The 25,301-nt window shown below is 32.2% G+C and overlaps 2 protein-coding genes across 2 annotated transcripts in view; one reads left to right on the forward strand and one right to left on the reverse strand.

Annotated features, from left to right (window-relative positions):
* Positions 1-25,301, forward strand: part of LOC130898860 (midasin) — a 103,719-nt gene that overhangs the window by 73,582 nt on the left and 4,836 nt on the right. Inside the window, exons 19-35 of the mRNA XM_057808423.1 lie at positions 6,912-7,056; positions 8,148-8,353; positions 9,523-9,734; positions 10,300-12,330; positions 12,449-13,013; positions 13,194-13,293; positions 14,158-14,461; positions 15,462-15,650; positions 15,745-16,166; positions 16,855-17,003; positions 17,612-17,838; positions 17,903-18,196; positions 18,867-19,152; positions 20,483-20,665; positions 21,609-21,823; positions 22,623-22,785; positions 23,463-24,485. Of these exons, the coding sequence (XP_057664406.1) occupies positions 6,912-7,056; positions 8,148-8,353; positions 9,523-9,734; positions 10,300-12,330; positions 12,449-13,013; positions 13,194-13,293; positions 14,158-14,461; positions 15,462-15,650; positions 15,745-16,166; positions 16,855-17,003; positions 17,612-17,838; positions 17,903-18,196; positions 18,867-19,152; positions 20,483-20,665; positions 21,609-21,823; positions 22,623-22,785; positions 23,463-24,485 (6,714 nt within the window). The remainder of the gene's footprint in view (positions 1-6,911; positions 7,057-8,147; positions 8,354-9,522; positions 9,735-10,299; positions 12,331-12,448; positions 13,014-13,193; positions 13,294-14,157; positions 14,462-15,461; positions 15,651-15,744; positions 16,167-16,854; positions 17,004-17,611; positions 17,839-17,902; positions 18,197-18,866; positions 19,153-20,482; positions 20,666-21,608; positions 21,824-22,622; positions 22,786-23,462; positions 24,486-25,301) is intronic.
* LOC130898863 (chymotrypsin-2-like) lies at positions 5,461-6,317 on the reverse strand. Its single transcript, XM_057808430.1, has one exon. The coding sequence runs from the start codon at positions 6,292-6,294 to the stop codon at positions 5,467-5,469; it is 828 nt and encodes a 275-aa protein (XP_057664413.1). The 5' UTR covers positions 6,295-6,317; the 3' UTR covers positions 5,461-5,466.

Raw genomic sequence — 25,301 nt, forward strand, 5'->3', positions numbered from 1 at the left:
TGGAGCTGTATTCAAGGAATGCAACCTCATGATAACTCTACTTATAAAGCTATGACCCAAGAAAATATATACAAAAATAAAGTAGTTTGTCTTGGAAAACAATTATTTCTATTTGAAGTAATTGATAAATAGATTGTAAACAAAGATAGGATAGTTTAAATTATTTTCTTTTCCGTTGGATAAAAATAAGGACACAACTTACCGTTCAGTTATTGATTTTCTTAATAGGTATTAATGTCAACTTTTGTGTTATTGAAAAACTAGCTTGCACCTGTTCATTAAAAGGAAACACAAAAAAGCATTTTTCAAAAATATAAGAATGTTTCTTCGCACAATATATGTAACATTACGACTAATGGAACACCTTCATTTCCTGGGAACGTGTTTCTGCACTGTGTCATATATCAAAAAAATCTGGATCATCAACTTTTATCTAAGATTTAGTTTTTTAAAAATTACTTAATCAGGTATTTGAATTACTATAAACCATAATCATACAAACCACTTGTACCGTACTATTTTTCTCTTTTTTCGCGTGAGCGTCAGATTAAATCTACCCTTATCAAGTGGTAAGTTTTAAAAAGTCTTTTAAGTAATATATCACTCCAGAATTCACTGAAAGTACAAGACTTTAATTAAGGGTAGTAGAATTTTTCATTCATGCTACTCTGGAATTTTTTAACTGTGTTGTAGCTCTTTTCCTTATCATTGAACGAGTTCATATTATTACAAAATATTTCATTAAATTTTAATCAAAATGGCGGTTACTGATTATAAACAAGATATATTATTACAATCGGTAAGACTGAATTGCATAAAAAAGCAGTAAATCCAATTGATTTGTAGTTACTGCTTTTTAGTGTATTTTTTCTTTCTTCAACGGAAAACACGATAAAAATTAACCCTCTTATCACACCATTAAACTCAACCATACATTTTGTTGAAAAACGAATACTTAGTTAAACATATCATAAATTGTTAAAAAAAAACACACAAATTTCACGTATTAATTAGCATCAAACTCCGATCTTGGCATGAGCAAGTCAAAATGATAACATTGCTCATTGGCGTCTTTAACAACAGTCGGTTGGTCTATTAGGAGTACGTTCCACCTGGAGAGATTGTGAATTAATAATTTTATAGCAAACTTCTAATAGACTTCGAAAAACGGTCAACAGATTGAGCTTAGACATCGTGAATAATTGAGTGCTGCATCATGACGAGAAAACTACTACTGCGATTCTAGTGTTACCACAGCCACCCAATTCACCGAGTCTATCGCCCTTTGACTTTTTTGTCATCGCCAAAATCAGAAATGTTTTTAAACAAGCGCATTTTAAATCGATTAAGTTTATTACTTTAAGGGGATCGATCAAAAGGTTAACGAAAAGTGATTCATAATTTTTACAGCATAAGTGATTTACATTCTAATTTATACAATTTGGCTGCACTTCATTCAATTTTCTCGATGTTCGATAATAAAATAAATCAATAAAAGTAAAAAAACTATAATCAAAACAATGATACAACAAATGCAACGGAAGATAATATTAAAAAACGTATAAAGTGGAAATAAATGTTGAGCTGAATAAAAATACACAGCAGCGTGTTACTAGTACTTTTATACTTTTGCTGCGATAAGATTTAGCATTTTCTTTAATAAACTCCAAGTATTTATCTACCCTTGTAAAAACACCAGGAAAATCACTTGCACATCCTCTACCCCACGACACAATTCCAAACTGTACATCTCCACAAAACAGTGGTCCTCCCGAATCTCCCTGACAAGCATCTTTACCCCTAGTGAATGTACATAAAACGTTTACAGAAAACTTGACTTGACAATCCACAAACTCTACGAGATCTAAATATACGCACTGTAAATTTACACTTACAACATATACTTTTTCATTTTTATACCCCCATCCCATAACGAGAACCTTGGAACAAAAATCTAAAACATACCCATAGTCTTGGGCAGGCAACTTGACAGGTTCCACGGTATCCACCGGTGTGCTTAAATGTGCGAGTGCTATATCGTTTTCATAACTAAAGTGTCCATAATAAGGATGCTTCACCATACGCTCTATTTCAACCACTATTATACCTTCTTCTTCGATTTGTGACAAAATGTTGTCCTTGGCACCGACTACAGCTATTGCTGATGACATGTAACAGTGCGCCGCTGTTAATATCCACCTGGAATTGATAAGTGTTCCTCCACAAATATGTTTATTCTTATATTCTGATGATCTTAAGGAAACCATAAATGAATATTCTTCTTTACAATCGAAACCACCAATTACTTTTTGATTTTTCGAAGGAATATTTTTTGGTTGTAGGTCGTGTGGGAGGTTGTTTGAATTAGCGGCATCTGAAAGAAATATCGATAAAAGCATTATACAATACCACAAAAATAACCACATGGAGAAAATACATATTCACAATTATAATTATTTGTTTTGACAAATGTGACTTTTCATTCGCAGTCACTTATGACTTATGGAGACAGCATGTTTCCCTCATGATTGGATTCTAAGCGCCTATCAATCTTATTGTACGATAAAATATATTTATATAAAATTTGACGCCATCTTACCACCTCATTTTACAGATCTCATTTTACAGATACCTACGGTAGCGACCACCACCCAAACACCTAGCGAGAAGGTGGTCACACATACCATATAAGGAGCTAAATCACCTAGGGCGAGGCCACGTCCATATCACCAACCAATCATATGCTAGAGGGCGTGGCCACTACCATATCACCAGCCAATCGCGTGGTCATGTGGCTTATCAAAAGTCGAGTCGAGGGGCTGGTCTCAAGTGGCCCAATACCTACTTCCGACTTTTCTTTAAGTCTTTATCAAAATAGTCGAAACGTCAAATTTTATCTTTCTTCCAAAAATTCTTGAAAAGAAGTAATTTTAAACTTTTAGTTGCATTAAAAAAATATGTATCGAAAATTTCAAACATCATGGGTAATTTGAGGTAAACAGAGGGCGCGTCAGAAACTTACCATTTATATACCACATATTTCACAATAAATCTTTTTCCGCATTAAAATTTACTGCTGCGTGATAAACCCCAATCAAGCAATTCGTAATCGTGTGAGTACTCTTATGCACGTTGATGAGGTCTTGGTTCTTGATCCATCCATATTATTTCTGACATGTGCAGAGCATTCTATAATGCGATACAACATTTTGTTTTCAATAAATACAATTGAACGATTTCAACGTTCCCTAAGCGGAACATCATGCAAAACAAAAATTTTTTAACGAAACAAAATGCCCTACTAAATAATAATTTATAAGAGTCCTTTATTGATCTTGATAACCTTAGGTCTATTTTTTCTTCTTCAGTTATGTTTATTACTTATCCTATTTGGCCAAAAAGTCTTACAGATAACTCGTAGGCACTACTACATTCAACAATCACACAATTAGATGATAACAAGCGTCAGACAGTGAAATTGTGACTGTGGTTTAGTGGTTTAGTGGTAATAAAAAATAATTGACTTTTTTGGAGCATTCTAAATATTTTTCATAATATTCGTAGTTGAACATTGGTGTTCCTTTATCTTTTAACTTTAACACCATAATTCGGCCAGTCCATTCGTAGATCTGTGCTTTTCTTTCTTGAATTGACTTCGCTATTGCTCATTAAACTTTTATCACTTTTTGGAGTTGATTCTCCTTCGTGTCCACATGTTTCTTTTCTTTTTGGAGACAGTTAGTTATACCTTTATTTTCTAACCGTCAAAGTCGTGTGTTCGCAATCACAATCAAACTAATGGCACTCTGAACTCGATCAAACCAGTTTTTAATAGTGTATTCAACATCAATTCTGCGCACTGCATCTTTTTATTGAATATATCCCGTTTAATTCCTTAAGTAATAAATCGCAGTTATTTATCCTTGGTAAGAACCAGCTACTCGAAACTGATACTCATAGATTATTTATTTAAAATTTATATGTTAGGTTAGGATAGCACCTTCACTATTTTACTAAAAGTCCGACGTGGTATCCGCATCTGAATTTAAACCATTAATGTTAAAATTTCGCTTGAATATTCAGTGTCGGCAATTGCCACTCATTTGTTTCGTCGTTTTCAGTGCTACCAATTGCTGAGTGATGAAATATTAATTTACAAACTTCCTCTTAATCTCACATGGTGTTTTCAAACCAATTCCGAGTTCGTGCTGATTTATTGATAATGAATCGGATAGTACAATATTATTTAATGAAGGTTGTATCAGAAGTCTGGTTTTTATGGATGTCACAAATTATTAAACCAGCACTAGACAATTTGCCTTGGCAGAATGCGATGTAGAATACATCGTTAAATGAACGAAAGAAGAACACTACGTTATGACGGAAATAACACAATGGAAACACTAATATGCAATCCGAAGTGAATAAACGATTCAAATCAATAGGTATTCAGGGCATACTTCCGTAGTTTTTCGTAGTCGAAAATAAAAGGATGTATTGATATCTAGTTAACCTAGACCAGTTCCATACATAAACAAAATATTGCATTACCAATAGCAACGAACAATAACTTATTAGAAGTGTAAGTGTAAAGTTTGACGTCAAAAAAGTAAACCAGAGTTACGCGATAAATTAAAAGAAAAAAGATATCCAATTGGACTCACGAGCCATCATCATCATCATCAAGTACCTACCTGTATTTAAAAGGGTTAAGAGGTAAGCTTATTTACGATGATATGCTTAATACCGTTGGTGATCGATGTCCTTCGTGAAAAATTGGACTGCAACCTTCAAAAGAAGCAACTGGGACGATCACTGTCAAACGGTATTCGAGACTTGGGAGAAACATTAAACTACGGCGTCAATATTGGGATATCCACTACCAGAAGCGAATTTTATCCTTGATACGGATGCAAGCAACATATGGATTGGAGGAGTGCTCTCATAGATCCAAGGAGGGCAAGAAAAAGTGCTGGGATACTTTAGTAAAGCTCTCTTGAAACCAGAACGGATCTACTGCGTCACAAGAAGAGAACTTTTGGTGGTCATGAAGTCCGTGGAGTACTTTTATAGATACCTTTATGGAAAGAAGTTCCTCATCCGGACTGACGATAGATTGAACGCCTTCAATGACTGTCGAATACTTTGTTGGTCTGCATATTTTGGCATTATGCATATATCACGGATTGGCGCTGACTTGTCTTCTTTTTTTACGTACTTCACTTGCATTTGTATAATCAAACCAAAGATGCCTTCAACATATCTCTTGAATGATCTGTGTTCAACTAAAGGAGCACGGTGGGTGAAAATCCAACACAGTTGCTGAGGGTTACGTAGACGAATCAATAACAAACAAAATGGATTCCGCACTGGAAATTTTAACGGAAATAACTAGTTCTAACTGATTCGACTGGTATTTCAAGAATATAAACTTTTAAAAACATTTATCATTGAAAGAAATATCGCTCATAAGTTTATTAAAATAAAAATAAGCTGAATAAAAACGAATAATATCATAATACTTGACCTAATTTTATAATATCGACTGCTGCTTCTATAAGATATAGCATGTTTTTCAATGAAATCCAGATACTTGTCAACCCTAGTATAGATTCCAGGGTATCGGCCTTGGCAACCTTTTCCACGCGATACAATACCAAATTGTACATCTCCACATAGCAAAGGACCTCCAGAATCGCCTTTGCAAGCATCTTTATCTTTTGTGAAAGTACAAATAGCATTTTTCCTATGACAGTCGACATAATTCATAGTTTTTAAAAAAACGCATTGTAATATTGAACTGAGCAGGGGAACATTTTCGTGTTGGTAACCCCATCCTATAACTAGGGCGAGTTTACATAACGTTGCTCCATGGTTAACTCTTGGAAGTTTTACGCTATCAATAAAGTTTACAGCTTGAGACAAGAAAGCAAGTGCTATATCATCAGTTTTTGTCAATTCGTTATAGTTTGGATGTACCACCATGTAAAATATATCCACAACTAGCCTGTTATTATCATTTTCATCGACTTTGGCAAGCAAGTTATACTTGTTTCCAATAATAGCCACTGCCCATCCCATATAACAATGTGCAGCTGTTAGTATCCAATTTGGATTTATCAGAGTTCCCGCGCACACGTGCTTATTTATCTCATCCATCGGGCGCAAAGATGCCATATATAAATATTCTTTATCGCAGGGCTCCCCTCCTACCATTCGAGTATTGATAGGAGTCCCAGTTACCATAACAATTTTATATACTATACATAATAAAATTAACGCATTACATAGCATTCAAACTTGAACTACAGATATGTCATTTGAATGGAAATCAATAAAATATTTGACATTTGCGAAGTAATTTTATGTTTAGAATGACATTTAACTGTGACACTGTATCTCGTGCACGTGTTTTTGATCGGTGTAAGCGCTTTAGTGAGAGCCCTGAGAACAAATCAACATTCAAGGCAATGCTGCTCGCTTTTTTCGACATTAACGGTATCGTGATTCGTTTGTGGCGAAGAGAGGGAAGTATATTGAAGGGCAGCATTCGAATGTAGAATAATTTTTATAATAAAACCTTTTTTCGTAACCAGTCTCGTTATTTAATAGCCATACCTCGTATTTGATACTTTTCTTAGTCCTTCAAGTAAGAATAAATACTTTCTGTGACCCTACACAAAACGTAAAATTGCTAAAAGCGTGTCATTAATCAAGATTATGAGTTAGTTAAAACAATATACGAAAAAGTGGATTAATTCAATAATAAACAAATAATTAACTATAGAAAGAAAAGAAATGAAAAAATTTTTAATCCAAATGATTTATTTTTCATTCAATCTATTTTGTCAGTTCCATAAAATTCGCGAACCTAATTTTTTCACAAAATAACTGTTATCTTTTCTTTCCAGACCGATTACAGCAGACACTTAGACGAGATAGTTCAAGAACTGGAGGAGATATGCCTCGCAGTAATCCAGACATTTTTAACAAACGAAAAAAATATAGATGCCCTGAGGCTTATGCAGCATTGGGAAGCTTATCGGAAAATTTCAGGTAATAACTCTTTTTTGGATCATTTATTTAGGAGCAGATCGCATATTTTTCCGGGTAGAATTCGTTTAAAAAGTGACTAATCGTCTATTATTTGTTCTCTTTAAACAAATGATATAAACTGTCATATACGTTATTATAATTTCGGCTTTAAATTTTGTAATTTCATTAAATGATAATAGATTTTCGCGTAAAATTGAATTTAGTTAGTGGTTTTGCGAATAATTCATTTTGGTTTGCGTTAATAACAACACCAGTTATGTACACAACCACATTATACGTGTATATGAGTTTTCCAGGTTCAATACTATCATGCACCTGACAATTTTAACTATACCATTGGACCTACTTCACGTATTTCATGCATTTTAATATACAATGCGATTATTGTGGATTCACAATTAATTGTAACTTTGAAATGAATTCACATTTTAAATGAATAGCGAAACCGAATACCGAAATTTAACACGTTGAGCCCCAACCAAAATGAATAAACTTTTCCTTGGGTCCAAAAAATTTTTTACAATATTCGGAATTAATTATTTTTATAAATAATCGAAAGATTCAAATCGTATCAGCATTATCTATAATATTTTTTATTTGATACATTTCCTGAATATTTTTTTGCTGATATTTTCATTGCTTGTAATTTACCCTCAATTTTAATCTCTCTTCTTTGATTTTTTCTTCAGTGTCCGTATATTTAGCCATTCGATCTTCAGCAGATATATTCTTTTGCAATCCTGTTCACACGGAATCCTAGTTAACACGGAAAAATAGCTTTTTATAATCAACTTTACCCCAAGAGAACGTACAAACATTTTCATTATTATTTTCTGCCACTTGACAACCATTGATCGAACATTCAAAACTAAAAAGTTCCTAATAATTATAAGTTATCTGAGAGATATATTGTTCTGTTACAACCTTCATGTTCATATGAAAATTTTTCAACTTCGTTACTATCAACGTTATCTTCAAAAGATTCTTCTAGTTTTACCAAGATTTAGGGCAAAATTTTTTATTCTTTAATGCATTTTTAGATAAGTGTGGGATTAAAAAAAATGTTATAAATTTACATCTTAATATTCCAGATTCTCGTACTCATTCGATGGATGAAGAAATACAACTGTTTATGAAAAAAATTAACAAAATAGAAGAAATTGTACAGTATTTACCGTCCAATTCTAGAGTTAACAAAATACAACAACGACTTGAGAAAATATATAAAGCAATTAAAACGGAAGGTTCCCTGAACGCCGGAGGCAAGTTTGAATGGGTAGATTCAGTACTTATTAAGGTAATTACCAATATGTGTGAGATAATCTGTCTATAGTACGAGGATATATTTCCTATATATAGCCTACTATAGAACCAAACAAAATTTCAATGTTAAAATATCGGACGGAGCCAAATATGGTGAACAACGGGAGTGTTCTAGTAATTCAAACCCTAAATCATGGCATGGCAACATGAGATTTGTGTGCATAGGCGTTGTACTGCAAAAACAAAACACCTTTGGATAGCTTTCCGCGTCCTTAATTTTCTCCCCTAGAGTGATCAGTAATGTCGAATAGTAATCTCCAGTTATTATTCTACCCTTATCCAAAAAAATCAATCATGATTACTCCATGGCAATCCCAAAAAACTGAAGCAAGAACTTTTCCAGAAGACACGAAACTTCTTAGGTATTGGAGAACCGAGTGACTCCATTCCATCGATTGTTGCTTTGTTTCTGGATCGTAGAAATGTACCCAAGTCTCATCCATAGTAAAAATTCGGTCTACTTCGTTTTCAAATCGAGCACAGATCGAACGTGATGTTTCTACTCTTGCACGCTTTTGGTCAACATTCAAACATTTGGAGATCCATTTTGCAGCGATTTTTCTCATGTCCAAATTGACGTGTCTGAAACATAGAAGAGACTAACCAAAGAAGAGCGCTCCAAGAATCCTCTCCTCCGCCTTATCATTGAAACGATTATAAATAAACTATTGAAATTAGGAAACTGAATATAGAGGGTTTTAAATTTTTCTATTTGTAATGGTAGGTGACGTATTAGTCAAATATGACGCCATTGAAATCAATAATTTTTAATGGGGCCATATGGCAAGCGACATAAATTTTTAAAGATTTTGAAAAGTTAACTGAACACTGTTTACACATAACTTATAAATTATACAGTGGTTATTGGATATTGGTAAACACGCTCTCGGTCATAATCATGGAACAATTATAAAGTAAAATAGTTAACAATTGTATCCAACAATATATTGTTGGATGCAATTGAAATTATCGAGATTGTTAAATGTACAAATAGTATAAATAGGGACAAAGGGCCAATTCCTCACAGTCCACACAGTTTTAGTTTACCGTCAAGTCCTAAAAACAAAAAATTAAAAATGTGCTCACAGATTTTCAATAGTCTCTTTGTTTTTAAAACTAATATAAAATTACAAATATTTCTAGTGTTTACAAGATGGGTCGTGGCTGTTGATAGACAACGTCAATCTGTGCAGTTCCGCAGTCCTCGATCGCTTGAACGCCCTTCTAGAACCTAATGGAGTTCTCACAGTTTCGGAACGAGGTGTTGACTCTACGGGTCAAATGATAGAAATAAAACCACATAAAGATTTCAGGCTATTCTTGGCTATGGATCCAAAACATGGCGAAATATCAAGGTATGTATATGTTATCCAAAAGTCAGATTTAATGACATGGAGAAGAACAAAGAGAAAATTGATAGTAAATTATAAAAATCTTAAGCAAAAATAATTCAACCTACTTAAATTTTCAGTGAATATAATTGTTAAGTATTATCATGAAAACTAAGTCGGAGAAAACAATGATATACTAATTATTACCTATAATTGTGTTACTCATAGTGGTTTTCTTCAGTATATTGAAATGTTATGTTATTTGTTTTATCTTTATTTAGTTATTGTTATGTTCTCAAATTTTTTTGACAATAAAGCCTTTCTCTCTCTTCTATTGCAAGAAGACATCGTTATATCAACCCTTACAACTTCTGTTGGTAAGGAATGACTTAAACCATGCGAGGGGTGTTCCCATGAAACCGTAGGACTGAAATTTGTTGAATAGAATATTATGATTAACACAATCGAAATCCTTAGAAAATTAACAAAAGTTTCGCATTTTTTCAATTGTTTATTATTTGAAATAATCGTAGAAATAAACATTCGAATAAAGTTTTTATGTGAATTAATTTTATTTATGTTTTTTCAGGGCGATGAGGAATAGAGGCATTGAAATATATATGTTGAATGATGCCGAATATCAGGATTCTAACAATATTGACAAAAGCAGTCTGATTCAGCTGGAAGGACTTGATTCTGCTGATGCTACGACGCTAATAGAACTACACGATTACATTTCCGAATTAATAATTGGAGAAAAACCGAATATAAACGAATTGATACAAGTATCTACTTTAGCGGCGCAACAAATTAAAAATGGATTAAAACGTTCTGAAGCATTCGCGAAAACAATCATCGAAATTTACTTTAAGACAAGATCTGCAAACGAGTTTTCATGTAACGATTTTCCACAAGTGATACGGGAAAAAATTGATAAACTTATAAATGTAGATGTAGAACGAAATATCCCAGCTAATTTCAATAGAAATTCGACACTAAGAACACAAGAAATTTCAACGAATTCTGCAATGGAAAAAATCAAACAACAGGGTGTACTACTATTTGATCGTTTCGAAAATGGAGTCAAAATATCTGATATAAATCAAGAAATGTATTATCTCCTTTTGTGTTTCTATTCAATAACATCGTTAGAAGACCTCAACTTTAGACATTTTTATTTGATTGAAAGAATTAAATGCGAAGATGTTATAAATTTAGAAGCTAAAGATATACTGATAAATACAATCACTGTTTTGTACGAGTCTATACTAGATTCCGAAACTAGTGTTAGTTTGCCTCTGGATCACAATTGGACCCCAGAAATATTCAGGGAAGAATCTATTTTAAGAAGTAACAGAAATAATTTGCGTTTGCTCTTTTCTCTGTACAATTTTAGAGATAACGCACAATTAACTAAACACGGTATAATTAGATTGGAAAGAAATAGACCGATAGTGGAAAAAGTCAAAAGGGGCAGAATTAAGAAAGTTACTCTATACGAATACGCTTGTCTTGTTAAAAATAACCTTGTAGAAGATCATTTTAATGATATAATTATAAGAAATATCGTCGAGTTAATAATAGAATATGAACATTTGTTAAAGAGGATTTTAAGCGATTGTGATAACTTTTATAACAAGGACGTTATTAAAATAAAGTTTGCCCTATTTTGGAAATCAAAATTTTACGAACTGTTTAAATTAGAAACCGATATGGATAAAAAACAACTGAGAAAATTATTTATTGATCTACCAGTTCATTACAAATGGTTCTATAAGTTTGCAATATTAGCACTTACTGAGATAACAAATGTTTCAATACACGATGAATTAAGAAACATTTTGATAATAATTAATTCGAAATTAGATAAACAATTTTCCATTATGCATAAATTGGGTAAAAGATTTCAAAAATACAACAAACGTCCACCTCCTTTCACAAACCGTGAGCAATATGAAATTGTCAAGGAATATAACGAATTATATCAACAGTACAATCCGAGCCTAAAAGGAAATGACATTGTACAAATTTTTAATAATTTAAAACAGAAAAATAGTCTTAGAAACTATTTAATTGAATTAAAGGCAGAATTGACTTATGATTTTAAGGATATACATGAAAAAAGATGTTTATTGTCCGATATTAAGAAGCAAATCGATTCAGAACCTTCCAGATGTTACACGAGATTTGAGGTACAGTTATTACCTATGTTGGACATTCTGGCACATTTAGAAGTACGAAAATCATTCCAATTGAATGATTGTACCACGTTGATCAACAATATAGTAGTACCCACTGACTTGAGTGCAACTATGGTGTTATATCATAAATCCAAAGATGAGAGGTTTCTCCATCAAATACACAAATCATATTATCTATATTTGATGCACTCTCCCTCCGTTGCGATGGGTAAATTTTTAGGTACAGCAGATACGGAATTAAACGAGTTTAGTGCTAAATTGACGTACTATTTAACAAATTTATTAATTGGTGATAAAGATGAGGAAAATATGGGAAAAGTCACGTTAGGAAATTTTAGAGATTCGATGAAACAACTTGATACTCTCACTAGGATTTTATGGGCAAATTTATATCAATTGTCGGAGGAATATGATTTTATGTGAGTACCTTTTCCATTTCTTTTTCCATATAAATAATGGATTTTTCAACTGTAATGATAATTCGAAATTTGATTATCAGCTTATCACCTATAACAATATGTTTGTTTAATTTTTTAGATTACTCGAAAAACAAAATATAACTGCTATTTACAAGAAGTTTTTATTGGAATTTACACATTCTCTTAAGCTAGAGATGGAGATTGAAGATAACGAATCACCTCAATATTTAACCGAATTAATTATCACTCACATTAAGAAATTACAACATGAAATAAATAACATCGAGTTATTAACACTCTCAAAAAAACTGAAAGATTGTCTGAATCACTTTGAAAAGATAAATGAAGCCTCGGCGTTTGAAGATATTGTAATAAACATTTCTAGCTGTTACCAAATTATAAGCTTCTTGAAAGCCCTCTTCAACTCCAAATTATCAACTATTGATCCACTAACGAAAAAAACTTTGAAATGTAATTATTACTCGGAAGCTTTAGAGATGTTGAAAATTTTAAAAGCTTGTTACGACAATTTAAATAGCATTTATAGTAATAGAAAAGAAACAAGACATGCTAATTGTGAATATATCGAGGAAGAACTGATAATACTGAAAGAAAAGTTTGATGAGCTCAGCAAATACGTGGCTTATAGACCTGACAATATATTTTATGACCAAGTTAGTGAGGTAAGTCAAATATATTTTTTTCCATTTCGATTCCATTTCCATTTCCTTTGAGCACCAATTTTTTTATGGGCAAGATTAATATTGCGAATGTGTAAATATTAAATAAATATATTTATTATATATTTTATGACTAAAACTGTTTATATAGTTGGATATAGTTTGTTTCTGCTTTTTTTATAGACGATAAACCATGCATTCTCCACCATCTTTTCTGAAGACTTTGTTATCGAAGTAAACGATACCAACAGAGAAGTACTAATCAAAGAAAGATCAAATAAAGGTAGTATAATTAATATTATATCTCTAATATTCCTGTGAAGAATTATATATACTTTATTTCTCTTATTTTTGACTAGCAGCTGAGAACCTTCATTATACATGTAAATCTGCAACTGTGCACCGTTGGCCTAACAAAATTTCATGGTACCAAATACGTTTTGACAGAATTTCAAACTGAATGTGTGGCTAAAGGTTAAGATGGAGTCTTAGTTGCGAAACACTTCAGGCTTGAGACAATCCGAAAGATTCATAACCATATCAGCCAAAAAAATCTATAGAACTTTTCGAGATTTTCAGAGACGGCATTAAACTGGTGATTGCTGTTTTGACAGGTCACTGCTCCATCAAACACCACCTTAAGATTATAGGCATGGTAGAATCCAACAACTGTAGATTTTGCGAGCAAGCCATGGTTACGAATGTTCTACGAATTTTATCTGGTTTTTAGTAAATACATAAAAATTTTGATACGCGTTAACATTTTTTTTTCACAAATCACAACTAGTTTTTAATAATCTTACCGATGGACTTTCGGATCAGTACAAAGGGTTATAATTTTCCTCAATAGCGGATTTTTTAGCTAATTATTAAAAACGAATAGCTCCTTTGCGACCAGCTTTCCTTGACATTTCTGTACCTATATGTTCACTGTTCACAATATACTTTTTCATATCATCATCAGCATATGTCATTTAAATTATTTTTAGACGAATTTCATAAAAAACACCAAAAATTTCATTTCATTTCTCACACCAATTAGAATTCAACATTTCCAATAGTAAATTTATGCTCAAATCAACTTAACTGAGTGGCAATTTGGCAATTCTATATCTCTTTTATATAAATACAAAAGTTTTTATTTCAGTGGCCAGCTATGAAAATCTGATCCATGGATTGAGTGAATTCAGAAATAGTTTTCCGGACATTGTAGAACCTCTTCTATGTAACATAAGTGAATATTTATATGGATACAAACTCTACTTAAGCGCAATAAAAATGCAAGAAGCAAAAGCCAAACAGTTGTATGCTTTGATGCAATATGATATAGCTTCTTTGGTAAAGTTCCCATGTGATAATCAGAAATGTAACTTATCATTTATGAATAAAGTTGTTAAATATTTCTTGAACGAGGATGGACAACAGTATATTCAAGAACAAGAGAATTTTAGGTAAGTGATTATTCTGTTTATGCCAATACAATTTCGTATTGGTCTGAATTTGCCAGTAAAACATACCGTATTTGCTAATGGTGTTTATTTCATTCTTAACAGCAGCATTTAAGTAATTGGGAATATTTAACGACCCTTAATTTAACTACATGATGAGTTGCGACAAGACCGGATTAATACAAATTTACTCCGGCATTAGGAAATTTTTACATAGTGTGTACAAGTTAAATTTAATTACAAAACCGTTATTACAAAAAAAATGTCTAATGTCTACGATATGTGTTCGCGATATATTCTAATAGAATTCCAAATCCATCAAATATAACTTCAAGGTCGCGCTAACCGGCGTTCCAGTTTCTTAGATAAAACAATGATTCCACATGGTATTTAAAAAAATTCAGGCCTTGTAGTATTAACAATAATGGAAAACGATTGGGTACTTTTTGATATTTTACATTATTGCACTAGCTAAACTGACAGTGAACTGAGCGAACTAGTTCTCTTGCATTACTACTAAGAACAGCGACAATAGCGCTGGTTATGCTACATAGAACGCATTAGTGTAAATTTTATAGACTAGTTCCGCCAGTGCAGCTTCCAAGAGCAAACCTCTCGTTTCGTTAACTTTTTGAACGTTTGATTTATTGTACACCCAAAAATGAGCGCTACCTGTCTGAAAGCTACGCGATTTTCTGATTTTGCCCATTGTTGTCAACATGTTTTTGTAACTATAGTTTTTGATAAAACATAATTTGGAAGGCATTGCATTCGTGACCATATCAACGGGCACTTTTAGAATGCTAAATGCCCAGACAGCTCCTCGGTCTTGCTGCTCCATTCTTCATATGATTTAATTGCTGCTTTTCTCAAGTTTTGCAAAAAATACACATAAAATGATAAACAATTACAACATCATTGGTCAAATATATAAAAATTGTGAACAAGGATACTGAAAACTTATTTTCAAACATAATAATTTTTATATTCGGTTTTATTTCAGATTATTAAAGTGCAACATCATCGATAGCATCAATTCGGCAATCATACATTCCCAACCTTTGAATATTCTGAGTAAAAGTTACTTTTCAGAATTTAACGACCTACTTAAGTTGTTTGTCGACGCATACAATAAACAGCAAGTCGAAAATGAAATAAAGAAGAAGGAAGAGGAAAGTTTGTACAAAATAAAGTAGGTACTTGAAGTTGGTACTCATATTTATGTACTTAGATTTAATCTTCAAATTAGAAAAGTCAAATTTTTATTTCAAATTATTACCTTTTAGAATTAAGTGTGATGAGCAATCTGAAGAGCAACAAATCAGAGAAGAGTTGGATATTTTATTTCCAAACTATTATAAGAAAGACTTTGCCGATTTTCAAGGAACCTCTGACCTCGAAAATACTTACGATATACAAACCGAGGCAAACTACGACGAAGTGATTTCATATAAAGACTTGAAAGATATAACTGAATTCCATGTCAAATTATTAAGCAGTTATACGAAAAGTGAATGGTTGAACCCAACTGAAAATAAACTCCCATCTCCAGATTTCATTTTTCCTTTATTGGAACGGTTTAAGACGTTTTCAAAAATTTTGGAAAAATCTATGGATAGTCTGAATTACAAAATGGATGAAAATCTTATAGGTAGTCTAAGTGTTTTACTGGCTATCAAAAAGAGATATGGTGATATCGAAGATTTGAGTAAGTATCTGTAAATACAATACAACATTGGAAAATTCAGGTTTCGAAGAAAATTTACGTTTATTCGTGGTTATGTATCTCGTTTATGTCACCATGAATAAACTCAATATTTTCATAATTTAGAACGATATGTACATAGACTAATATATTGCTGTTGTGGATATACACGACGATAGTGAGACAAATAATGTATGGGGCAGTGATCTGAAACACTAGAACTGGTCTGAATACCACGAGAATGAATCTCGAAGGTGCAACGACTGGCTTTCATAAGTACAACTACAACCGGATCCATAAGAACATCTCCAACGGCTGCACTAGAAATTATTCTAAATATTGCATCTCTCCGTATAATATTGGAAAGCATGGCAGAAACAACTTCACTTAGAATGTTCAAAGGAGGGATATACTGAAACATCCCTGGAAAATTTGGGATATGAAGTGAAGACAAAGAGATTTGAAATAAACTGGCCAACAGACCTAATTTAGTGTACCCCAAGTTTGTTAATGGGCAAATTCTCATCATATGATCATCATCAAAATCTATTTCTGATTACTGATTATGTTAATAATAATATATTTTAAAATAAAAGTGGATAAATTTGTATTTTATACGATTCAAAGTGTGGATTGAACTTCAATTATAAAGCGAATCTAGCTAGAATAAAATTAGTATTCAAATTTTCAGCCAATGAGAAAAATTTTAAAAAGAAAATCGATTTCTATAAAGATTCGAATGTAGAGGAAGTAAAATCCTGTTACCATATACTGGAAGATTTGAAAGTTAAAATAAACCAATTGTTAGAAGAATGGCCTGACCAACCTACCCTGAACATGGTAAGTATAATACTTATATATGCTTATAAATGAATCAACAATAATTCAATTATATAAATATTGCCGTATGTGAGGGTTATTCATTCACTAGAATTCACAGAAGGTTGCTTGACATACAATCTGCAATGCAATGCAAGACGCAATATTTCTAGATCAAAAGCATGCGCAGTTGAAGTTCAGCCGATTGTTTCATGCAAGATCTCGTACTTGCAACGATCTGGTGCCATTTTTATTGCTTGCAAGTTGCAATTTTAGGGAGAGATCCAGTTACTTTTGGCGTAACAATGAACCTGTCCATCAGGCTCCAAAACCAAGACAGCTGGTAAAATATTACAAGAGCTTTCAAGTAAAGGTCTCAAATATATTCTATAATATCACAATTGCAGCGAATATCGATCCTAGTGGTAAACGTTATTTATGGCGTGACAAAGATATTGGAGCCAGCTTTTGTACTAGTTTCTATAAAGGAGCGGCGCAATCGTTTAACACACACACACACCCACAGTTTACTTTTAGAAACATACAGACCTTGAGAAAAATTGATAATATAAATATATAATAAATAATATAAGACTGGTAAAAATTTATAATATTTCTCACGTTTTCAGATTATTGTAGTAATCGACAGAATTTATAATTTTGAAATTACGAGTCCAATTTCCAGATTCTTAACAGGTTTCGAAATCCTACTTAGTAAATGTCACGAATGGGAAGAAGTTGCACATTCTGGTGTAAGTCTTAGTGGATTTACTCAAAATGTGACCAATCAAATTATTGTCTGGAGAAAAATGGAGCTGTCATTGTGGAAAAACGTCCTCGATCGAGTATATGAAAAGTAGGTATCTTTTATTTCAATTACACTTTACTTTTACATAACAATCAAGATTCCAATTTTTTAGTTCGAATGAGTCTATGCCAAAATGGTGGCTACATTTATACAATGTGATGTACCAATTTATTAAAGAGAAAAAATTTGGAGCTAAAGAATTAATAGAAACATTACAAGCATTTATAATGAAGTCAAACTTAGGCGAATTCAGAGGAAGACTCGATCTGTTGTATACTTTCCATTGTCATGCTCTTCATTTAGAACGAACTGAAGAAACAAAAACATTTAGTAGTATATTGTGGAATATTTTCATTTATTTTCAACAGTTTTCTGAAGTTGTGGCTAAAAAAATAAAAGATTTAAGGTTGGTAAATCGTTAAATCTGTTAAATTATGTAGTAGTATCACTTGATACTCTTACAAGTCTCTGTATATTTTATTTATGTTCCTAAATGAAATATCTTTCCTGTTTGCCCTAAATCGTTACCAGTTCTATATTGTTACCTCCAGAAGCTTTTCACATTTTGATTTTCCTCATTGTCCTCATGGTCCAAATATACCAAAGATGGATAAATATGGGCCTTGTAGAGGATTAGAAACTGTTGTGGAGTATATAGCTTTTTGATCTTATAGGGGACTCCAAGTTTTTGCGAAGTTGTCTTAGCTAATTCAGCCACGTGACTATGCCAGGATATATTTCTTCCAACCTCAGACTGATTACTTAATTCTCAGACATTTTATACTTATTAACGTCGTTGTATATTGACAATCTTCGGGTTTCAACCTGCCAACTATTATCAACTTTTAAAATAAACCTTATCTTCCAAGAGAAACTTATCCAAGGAAAATATGAATCAAAATATTTTGCATATTTTCATTCAATCTCGTTCCTCTATTAATCCAGATCAATGGTTTAATACCAGATTATAATGATTACATAATTTGCTTGTTTTAGATATTGATGCTTTTATCATAATTTACTTCTTTATCATCTTACCAATGTATTTATTGCCAACTGAATAATTTTCTGCTTAGGTCGCCGATAGAAAAGAGAGTAAAGGAGTACGTTAAAATAATAAGATGGAAAGATGTTAACTATTGGGCTATAAAAGACGCAGCTGAAAAGTCTCATAAAAATTTACATAAATTTATGAGGGAATTTCAAGCAGTTCTGGAACAACCAGCTTCTTCTTGTCTTCAAAATATAAGTACCGAAAGTAGCTCTCAAATGGCTGGTATTTGGGATAAACCACAGACAGTATACTACACAACACTGGATTCGGAACTCAATGAGTATCTAATTGCTTCTTCACAATTCAAGGTTAGCTGTTATTTTTGCAAACTTGAACTCTAGCTTAGAAAATGTTAGTTCTGTATTATACACACGAGACATGAGTAGTAAAAAACAATTGTTACAAAGTTTATCAAAAATCGCAATCTCTTATTGTTATGTTGTTCCATAGTTTTTAGTTTACTAATTTGTGTAGTACGACGATTAACTCGACTATCACCACACTATTCAAAACATGGTACTCATTTGTTGCATGGAAATTGAAAAAGTCACACGGGCTCAGGTCAGGTTATTGTGACAGAATATGTCCGCCACAAATTGGGTGTTTTTATGACTTATCAAAGTAATGACCTTTGGCAGAAAACTTGGATCAGTTTCCAGCTGTTATTTTTCAGTACGATGTGTTTCAAATTGATTTTCTTCCTCATTATCAGTTAAAGCGCGAAGAACAAACTTCACACCAATTTTTATCATTCCAAAATTTTCCGTTAAAATTCTCTGGACAAATCTCCAAGGTAACCCACTACTTACTGGCAGTTGATCAATTGTCACTTGACGGTCTTTAACTACAAGATCTCGAAGTTTTCAACTTTCTCGTCGTCTCGGATGAGCGTCCATAACGAAGTTTGTCGTCAATTAACCGTCATTTTTAAACCGTACAAACCACTCGTATACTTGACAAGGTTGCTTTCAAAAGTGGAAAATCGACTAAGCGTTTCTTTAGCAAATGCCAACCTTGCTCCAAAGTCGGTATCTGTATGAAGGACCGTTCTCGTAAAACGTACGAACACAATAAGCGCGACGCTTTCAGTTGAAGACTCTTGGCTACTAAAACTCCACGAGTGCAGCTATCAACCACGCTAAGCTATCTCTGCCCACGCACCGTGTACCTCGCGAAAAAAGATGATGTAATATGCACGATCTATTACGCCACCCGTTAAAAGTGAAAAACTCATTTTCAGTCAACCATAGTCAGAACTTGTTTAACTATCATTTGTGAAGTTGCGATAGCTTTCACTAAAATTTAATGTTTTAGTTTTAATGTTGAAAACAGCCCGCAAAGGTGAAGCTATAAGTCAAGTATACATGTGAATTTCTCGGTTAGTGCGAAATTTGTTTCACGGGCTCTGACTAACAATGAAAAAGAATATCGAGTTGAAACATGCCGTGCTGTTATTCCCTTAAGTGGAAACGTAAATGAAATATTTTCGTTTTTTTCTTTCATTTGATACTTCGGAACTTTTTTTGTCGTATATACAATACTTTGAAAACCTTTTTCATAACGATAATTTCTTCCCCAACCTTAAATTTCCCAATTAATATCAAAGTTACTAATTATGATATGAATCCGTTTTTGTAGGAAACGAAATCGCCAAAAACAGTTGCAAATAAATCAATAAGCAACTTACATAAACAGACTGTCAAAATTCAGAAGTATTCCAAAGAAATTATTGAAGCAACTCCATATCCAGAATTGGTACGGATATTAGATAACTTTGTTAGAGAAATAATTGATTCAAGTTATCGTCTACAAAATTTGGAGGTAATAGTTTTGTTAAACGTTAAATTATGTTTTATCTGTGTGAAGCTACAACGTGGCATAAAATAAAATATTACAATCAAGCTAATACATCAAGACTTTGAGCTTATTCATTATTCATAACAGAGAATATATTATTTCTAATTAAAATTTCAGAAGTACGAAATAAGATCTAATATATAGTTGTTATAAATATACGAGGCTTAAAAATTAAGTAACGTGACAGATTTTCTTGCTGATGCGTTTGTGGTAACTTTAGAAACTTCTATATAATACGGTACTTCTTCTCCAATCATCCAAAATTTTTCCGGCTGCTTGCTATCATTAGATATGTTTCAGCTGTGTTTTTTATACATGAGTATTCGTAATATATAAAAATGAAAACCATGAGCATCGCGTCGCCATTAAATTTTGCGCGCAATTAGCTCATTATGTGATAGAGGTAGAAAGTGATCCTCGATCGCAATATTACTAGGGATGGAAGTTGGGTTTTTTCCTTTCAACCCTAACACGAAAGTCACCAGTGGCTAACTCAAACTAATCCACGACCAAATAAAGCTCGCATGAGCAAGTCGAAAGTAAAATTAATGATCCTCTGCTGATAAATACGCGTAATAAAATATAAATTTTATCTGGTTGACATCACGGTGAAGGACGATATTAGTTGTGTGACAAATGCATTATTTTCTTTATTTTCCGATTATTTTGTTTGGCAAGGTTGTGATGCTACATAGTCATGCATACATTATTGCCAAAATTAATTACAGTACTTTTGAAACTGGATATTTGTCATTCCTTTGAGTGGTTTTGGTATGATAAGAGAATTTACAACACAACAAATATGATATCAATTATTTAAAATGAAATTTTAGTTACACAATTCCGTAACCTCCAACTAGTATTTGTAAACTTGTTCGAATTTCTATTCAGATTTATTTATTTTTAGATTGACACAACTCTACCAAAAGAAAAACAAAAATCTCAAGCGAAGAATATTCTTCAACAAAAACACAGAGCTCTGGCTACGTTATTTAAAAATCTCTCTAAGATCGGTTTATCTTTTAAGACTGGAATAGTAGATGGAAAAGTTAAGGATCCTACTTATGATTTTGTTATAAAACCTATAGACTTGCGAAGTCAATTCAGTCATAAAAGCTATGGGTAAGTAGGGAAGGCTATTAGAATGATTGAATTATATGAAAATATTGGAAATATGAAAATTGAAAAATGTTGAAGATTGATTCACCAATTCTCTGTCTTAGAGGCAAACTCTCGTAACTAACGAAGCCATTGAAGGGTAACTTTATTGGTTGGTTTAGACACATAGACCACCAAAAAAGTGAAGGATCTTTTACTATTCAAAAATACAGTGTACATTTTTAAGCAATTAAATTGTGAACATATAGATACAGAAAAGTGAAGGAAAGTTGTTCATATGGGAACTATTACTTTTTAATAATAAGCTGAAAAGTCCGTTATTGAATAAAGTTGAATTTAATTGTCATATAGACTAACGTACATCGTTAAAATTATTGAAAAATGGTTTTAATGTGTAGAAATTCGATTTGTTGTTATTAGACGTATGTGCTCTAAAGGATGAATATATACGCCATAAAAGGGACCAAGTACACGATAAGTTTGACTAACAGAAACATTATTTTGATGGAAAATTTCAATTTCGAACAAAGCAGTGTGGCCAACTCAAAGCCATCAATCTCTTAGAAAAACACCTTGTGGTAGTAAATTTATTTTTAGTTTCACATTTCTATAGCCAATTCTCGTATTCAACTGATCAGCTTTGTCCTATAGTCTTTTTTTTAACTGATCTTTTATGGCAAAAAAAACAAAATTGTTTTGCTCTTTTTAACTTTCTTCAGTATCTTAGGGTAAAATATAATGCCCGAATTAGAGAATACCAAAATTATTACACATTGTGCTATTTATTTCTTATTTTTTTCAGTTTTAAAGAAGAGAAGATGTTGTCATTTTGGGAATCCAGTGAAAAATATTATGTGAAATCATTAATGAGATTAGATGTTCTGGTAACAGCACTGAATAACTCAGCGAAGGAACTTGGTATACAGAATATAGAAAGAGTGAGAGGATTTGGCCAAGAGGCACTGGTAGGTTTATTGAATTTTTAAGTGGATCCATAAATTCAGTATAAATATTATTTAAACCCAATGATTACATTACAAGTATTACATAAAAATTTTCTTGGCTACTTTCTTTTTCCGAAAAATCTGTATGTTGAACGGTTAATACAAAATTACAAAAAGTTTTAAAAATACATAAATCAATTCCGACATATTTATAATAAAAAACTTGAAACTTAAAGCTTTTAGCTTAGCTCAATTAATTCGGAAGAGACAGGAGTAGAAACAAGGACTCTACTATTCAGTCCTGTCTGTTGTAGCATTTTTGACTGATTTTTAATATTTCCTGATATTGTCTTCACAATTGCATTAAGGCTGTTTACGAGTACCTAGAAAAATCACTCTTGGTTGGCTCTGTTATTTTTAAAAATATCCTGACTATTTTAAGATCACTAAAATGCACACATTTTAGATTAGATGTTTTTACACGTATTGTGTACTGTACTTTTCCGACGACCTACACGAGCTAGATTATTCAATTTGGCGCAGAAAGTTGTGCCTTTCGCATTGGCACGAAATGTAATCCTGCTTCCTGATTGGATCGCTTTAGGCTCACAGGGCTACATATTTATCAAGTATTTTGTGTAGGTCTTCGGAAAAAATATTTATTGTATATATATATTTTTTATTATTTCAATTTTTAGACTACTGTTCAGAAACAAAAACAGATGCTTATCGAGAGTAGCCGAACATATTATTATTTGAGAAGTTATTTCAAACAAATTGAAGAATTTTGTTCTGGTCAAGAATATTTGCCATCCGTTATAGTTGATAAGATTATAGATGTGTTAAAGTACATCACTAAAATAATAAATCAATATCAAATAATATTGAACACATGTCCAGAAGAAACAAGTTTTAATTTAGAAAAATTGGAAATTTACGTACTTAAGCCTAATTTGGAGAAACGAATAATCCACAAGAAAGATGAAATGTGGTCGATGGCTGAAACTCGAATTATACTCATTAAAAAAACTTGCGACGAACTCATTCTGCAATTTTTGAATCTAAACTCTATATTACCTAGTACAGAATATGATATATGTAGAACTAAGTACGTACCAGTGCCAAAGATAAACCAGGTTAATAAAGCTTTAAGGGATTTAAAAGAATGTGTAAACGATTTAAAACAAATATTTGGTCATATTGAAATTACTAAAACATTAAATGTGATACAAAAAGAGGTTGATGCAATAATAAAAATCATCCATGAATCGAAAAGTTTCGAAAATTTCTTTGATATTTCTGTCAATCATAATTTTGATAAAGAAATCGAAATTTTTAGTAATAAAATAATAGATATTCTAAAAAAATTACGAAAAAAGTACAAAACTGACATGGATAAATCACGATCAGATGAAACAAATGAAGATGAATTAAAAGAGGAACATCTTAACAAGCTTTTGATAGATAATCTGTTTAGTGATGTTATGGATTTAGATATGAAAACAGTACTTGAACACACAGACAGAGTTGTAAGTTGTCTGATGACTTCTCCTTTAGAAACGTTAGAAAGTAGAAAATCACTGACAATTGAATTTTTACCAATAATGGAGCAGACGGTTCTCTTATACCAATATTTCGTCACTCAACAAGTGTCATGTTATAGGATGAGTTGCAAAATGGCTTCCATCATATTGAACATCTTCATAGAATTGGCTTCAAAAGTAAGTATGTTATTGAGAAACTTTTATGTAATTTTCTCAATATAGATTAATATAAGGAATGTCATGTGTGTTAATACAAAAAAGTTTTGAATGTTTCCGTGCTTATTATCTTACTTTATCAATAACAAAGTAATTCCAATTTATCTCAGATCCAAAATGATTTGTATTTTTTTGTCTTTTTCCCGAAAATATTAAAAGTCTGATGTATAGTTTGCTCCACATCCAATCAATTTATAAATCATAACCATTATTCATTATAACATCACATTGACTAGCTAGTCGGAACCTGTTGAAGCGTGCCTATGTGGTATACAGAGAGCATGCAGTGGTGGTCTCTCATGTCACGTAAGACATATATAATATACTTGTTGCCAAACTGAATAGGAAAAATTATCTGTGCTATTGCTAATACAATTGAGAAGTCGAACAAAAGACAGACAAAATTTAAGATGTAACCTTCAACAGAAAGGGGCCTGCTGATCGTTTAATGGGTTGCTGAAGTGGTCATCTCTGGAGAGCTCGTGCCAAAAGAAGCGAAAATTACAGCGACATTACATTATGTCAATTGAGTTTCCAAATTACGTGAGACGATACAAGTAGGGGGAATTTACTCAAAGGTATTTTCTTTCATCCGCTTATGCAACAGTCGTAACAGCTCAGGCAGGTTTCAAATTAGTTGAGCATTCACTAGATTCTCCAGATTTGGAGACCAGCCATTACTAGCTGTATGTAGAACTGAAAAATATTTCTTGACCTCTTTTTTATTTGCAATCTGTAAAATTTAGCAATGTGCAAATTTTATTTCATTTTATATTT

Source organism: Diorhabda carinulata, chromosome 10 (assembly GCF_026250575.1).
Source record: "Diorhabda carinulata isolate Delta chromosome 10, icDioCari1.1, whole genome shotgun sequence".
Taxonomy (NCBI): domain Eukaryota; kingdom Metazoa; phylum Arthropoda; class Insecta; order Coleoptera; family Chrysomelidae; genus Diorhabda; species Diorhabda carinulata.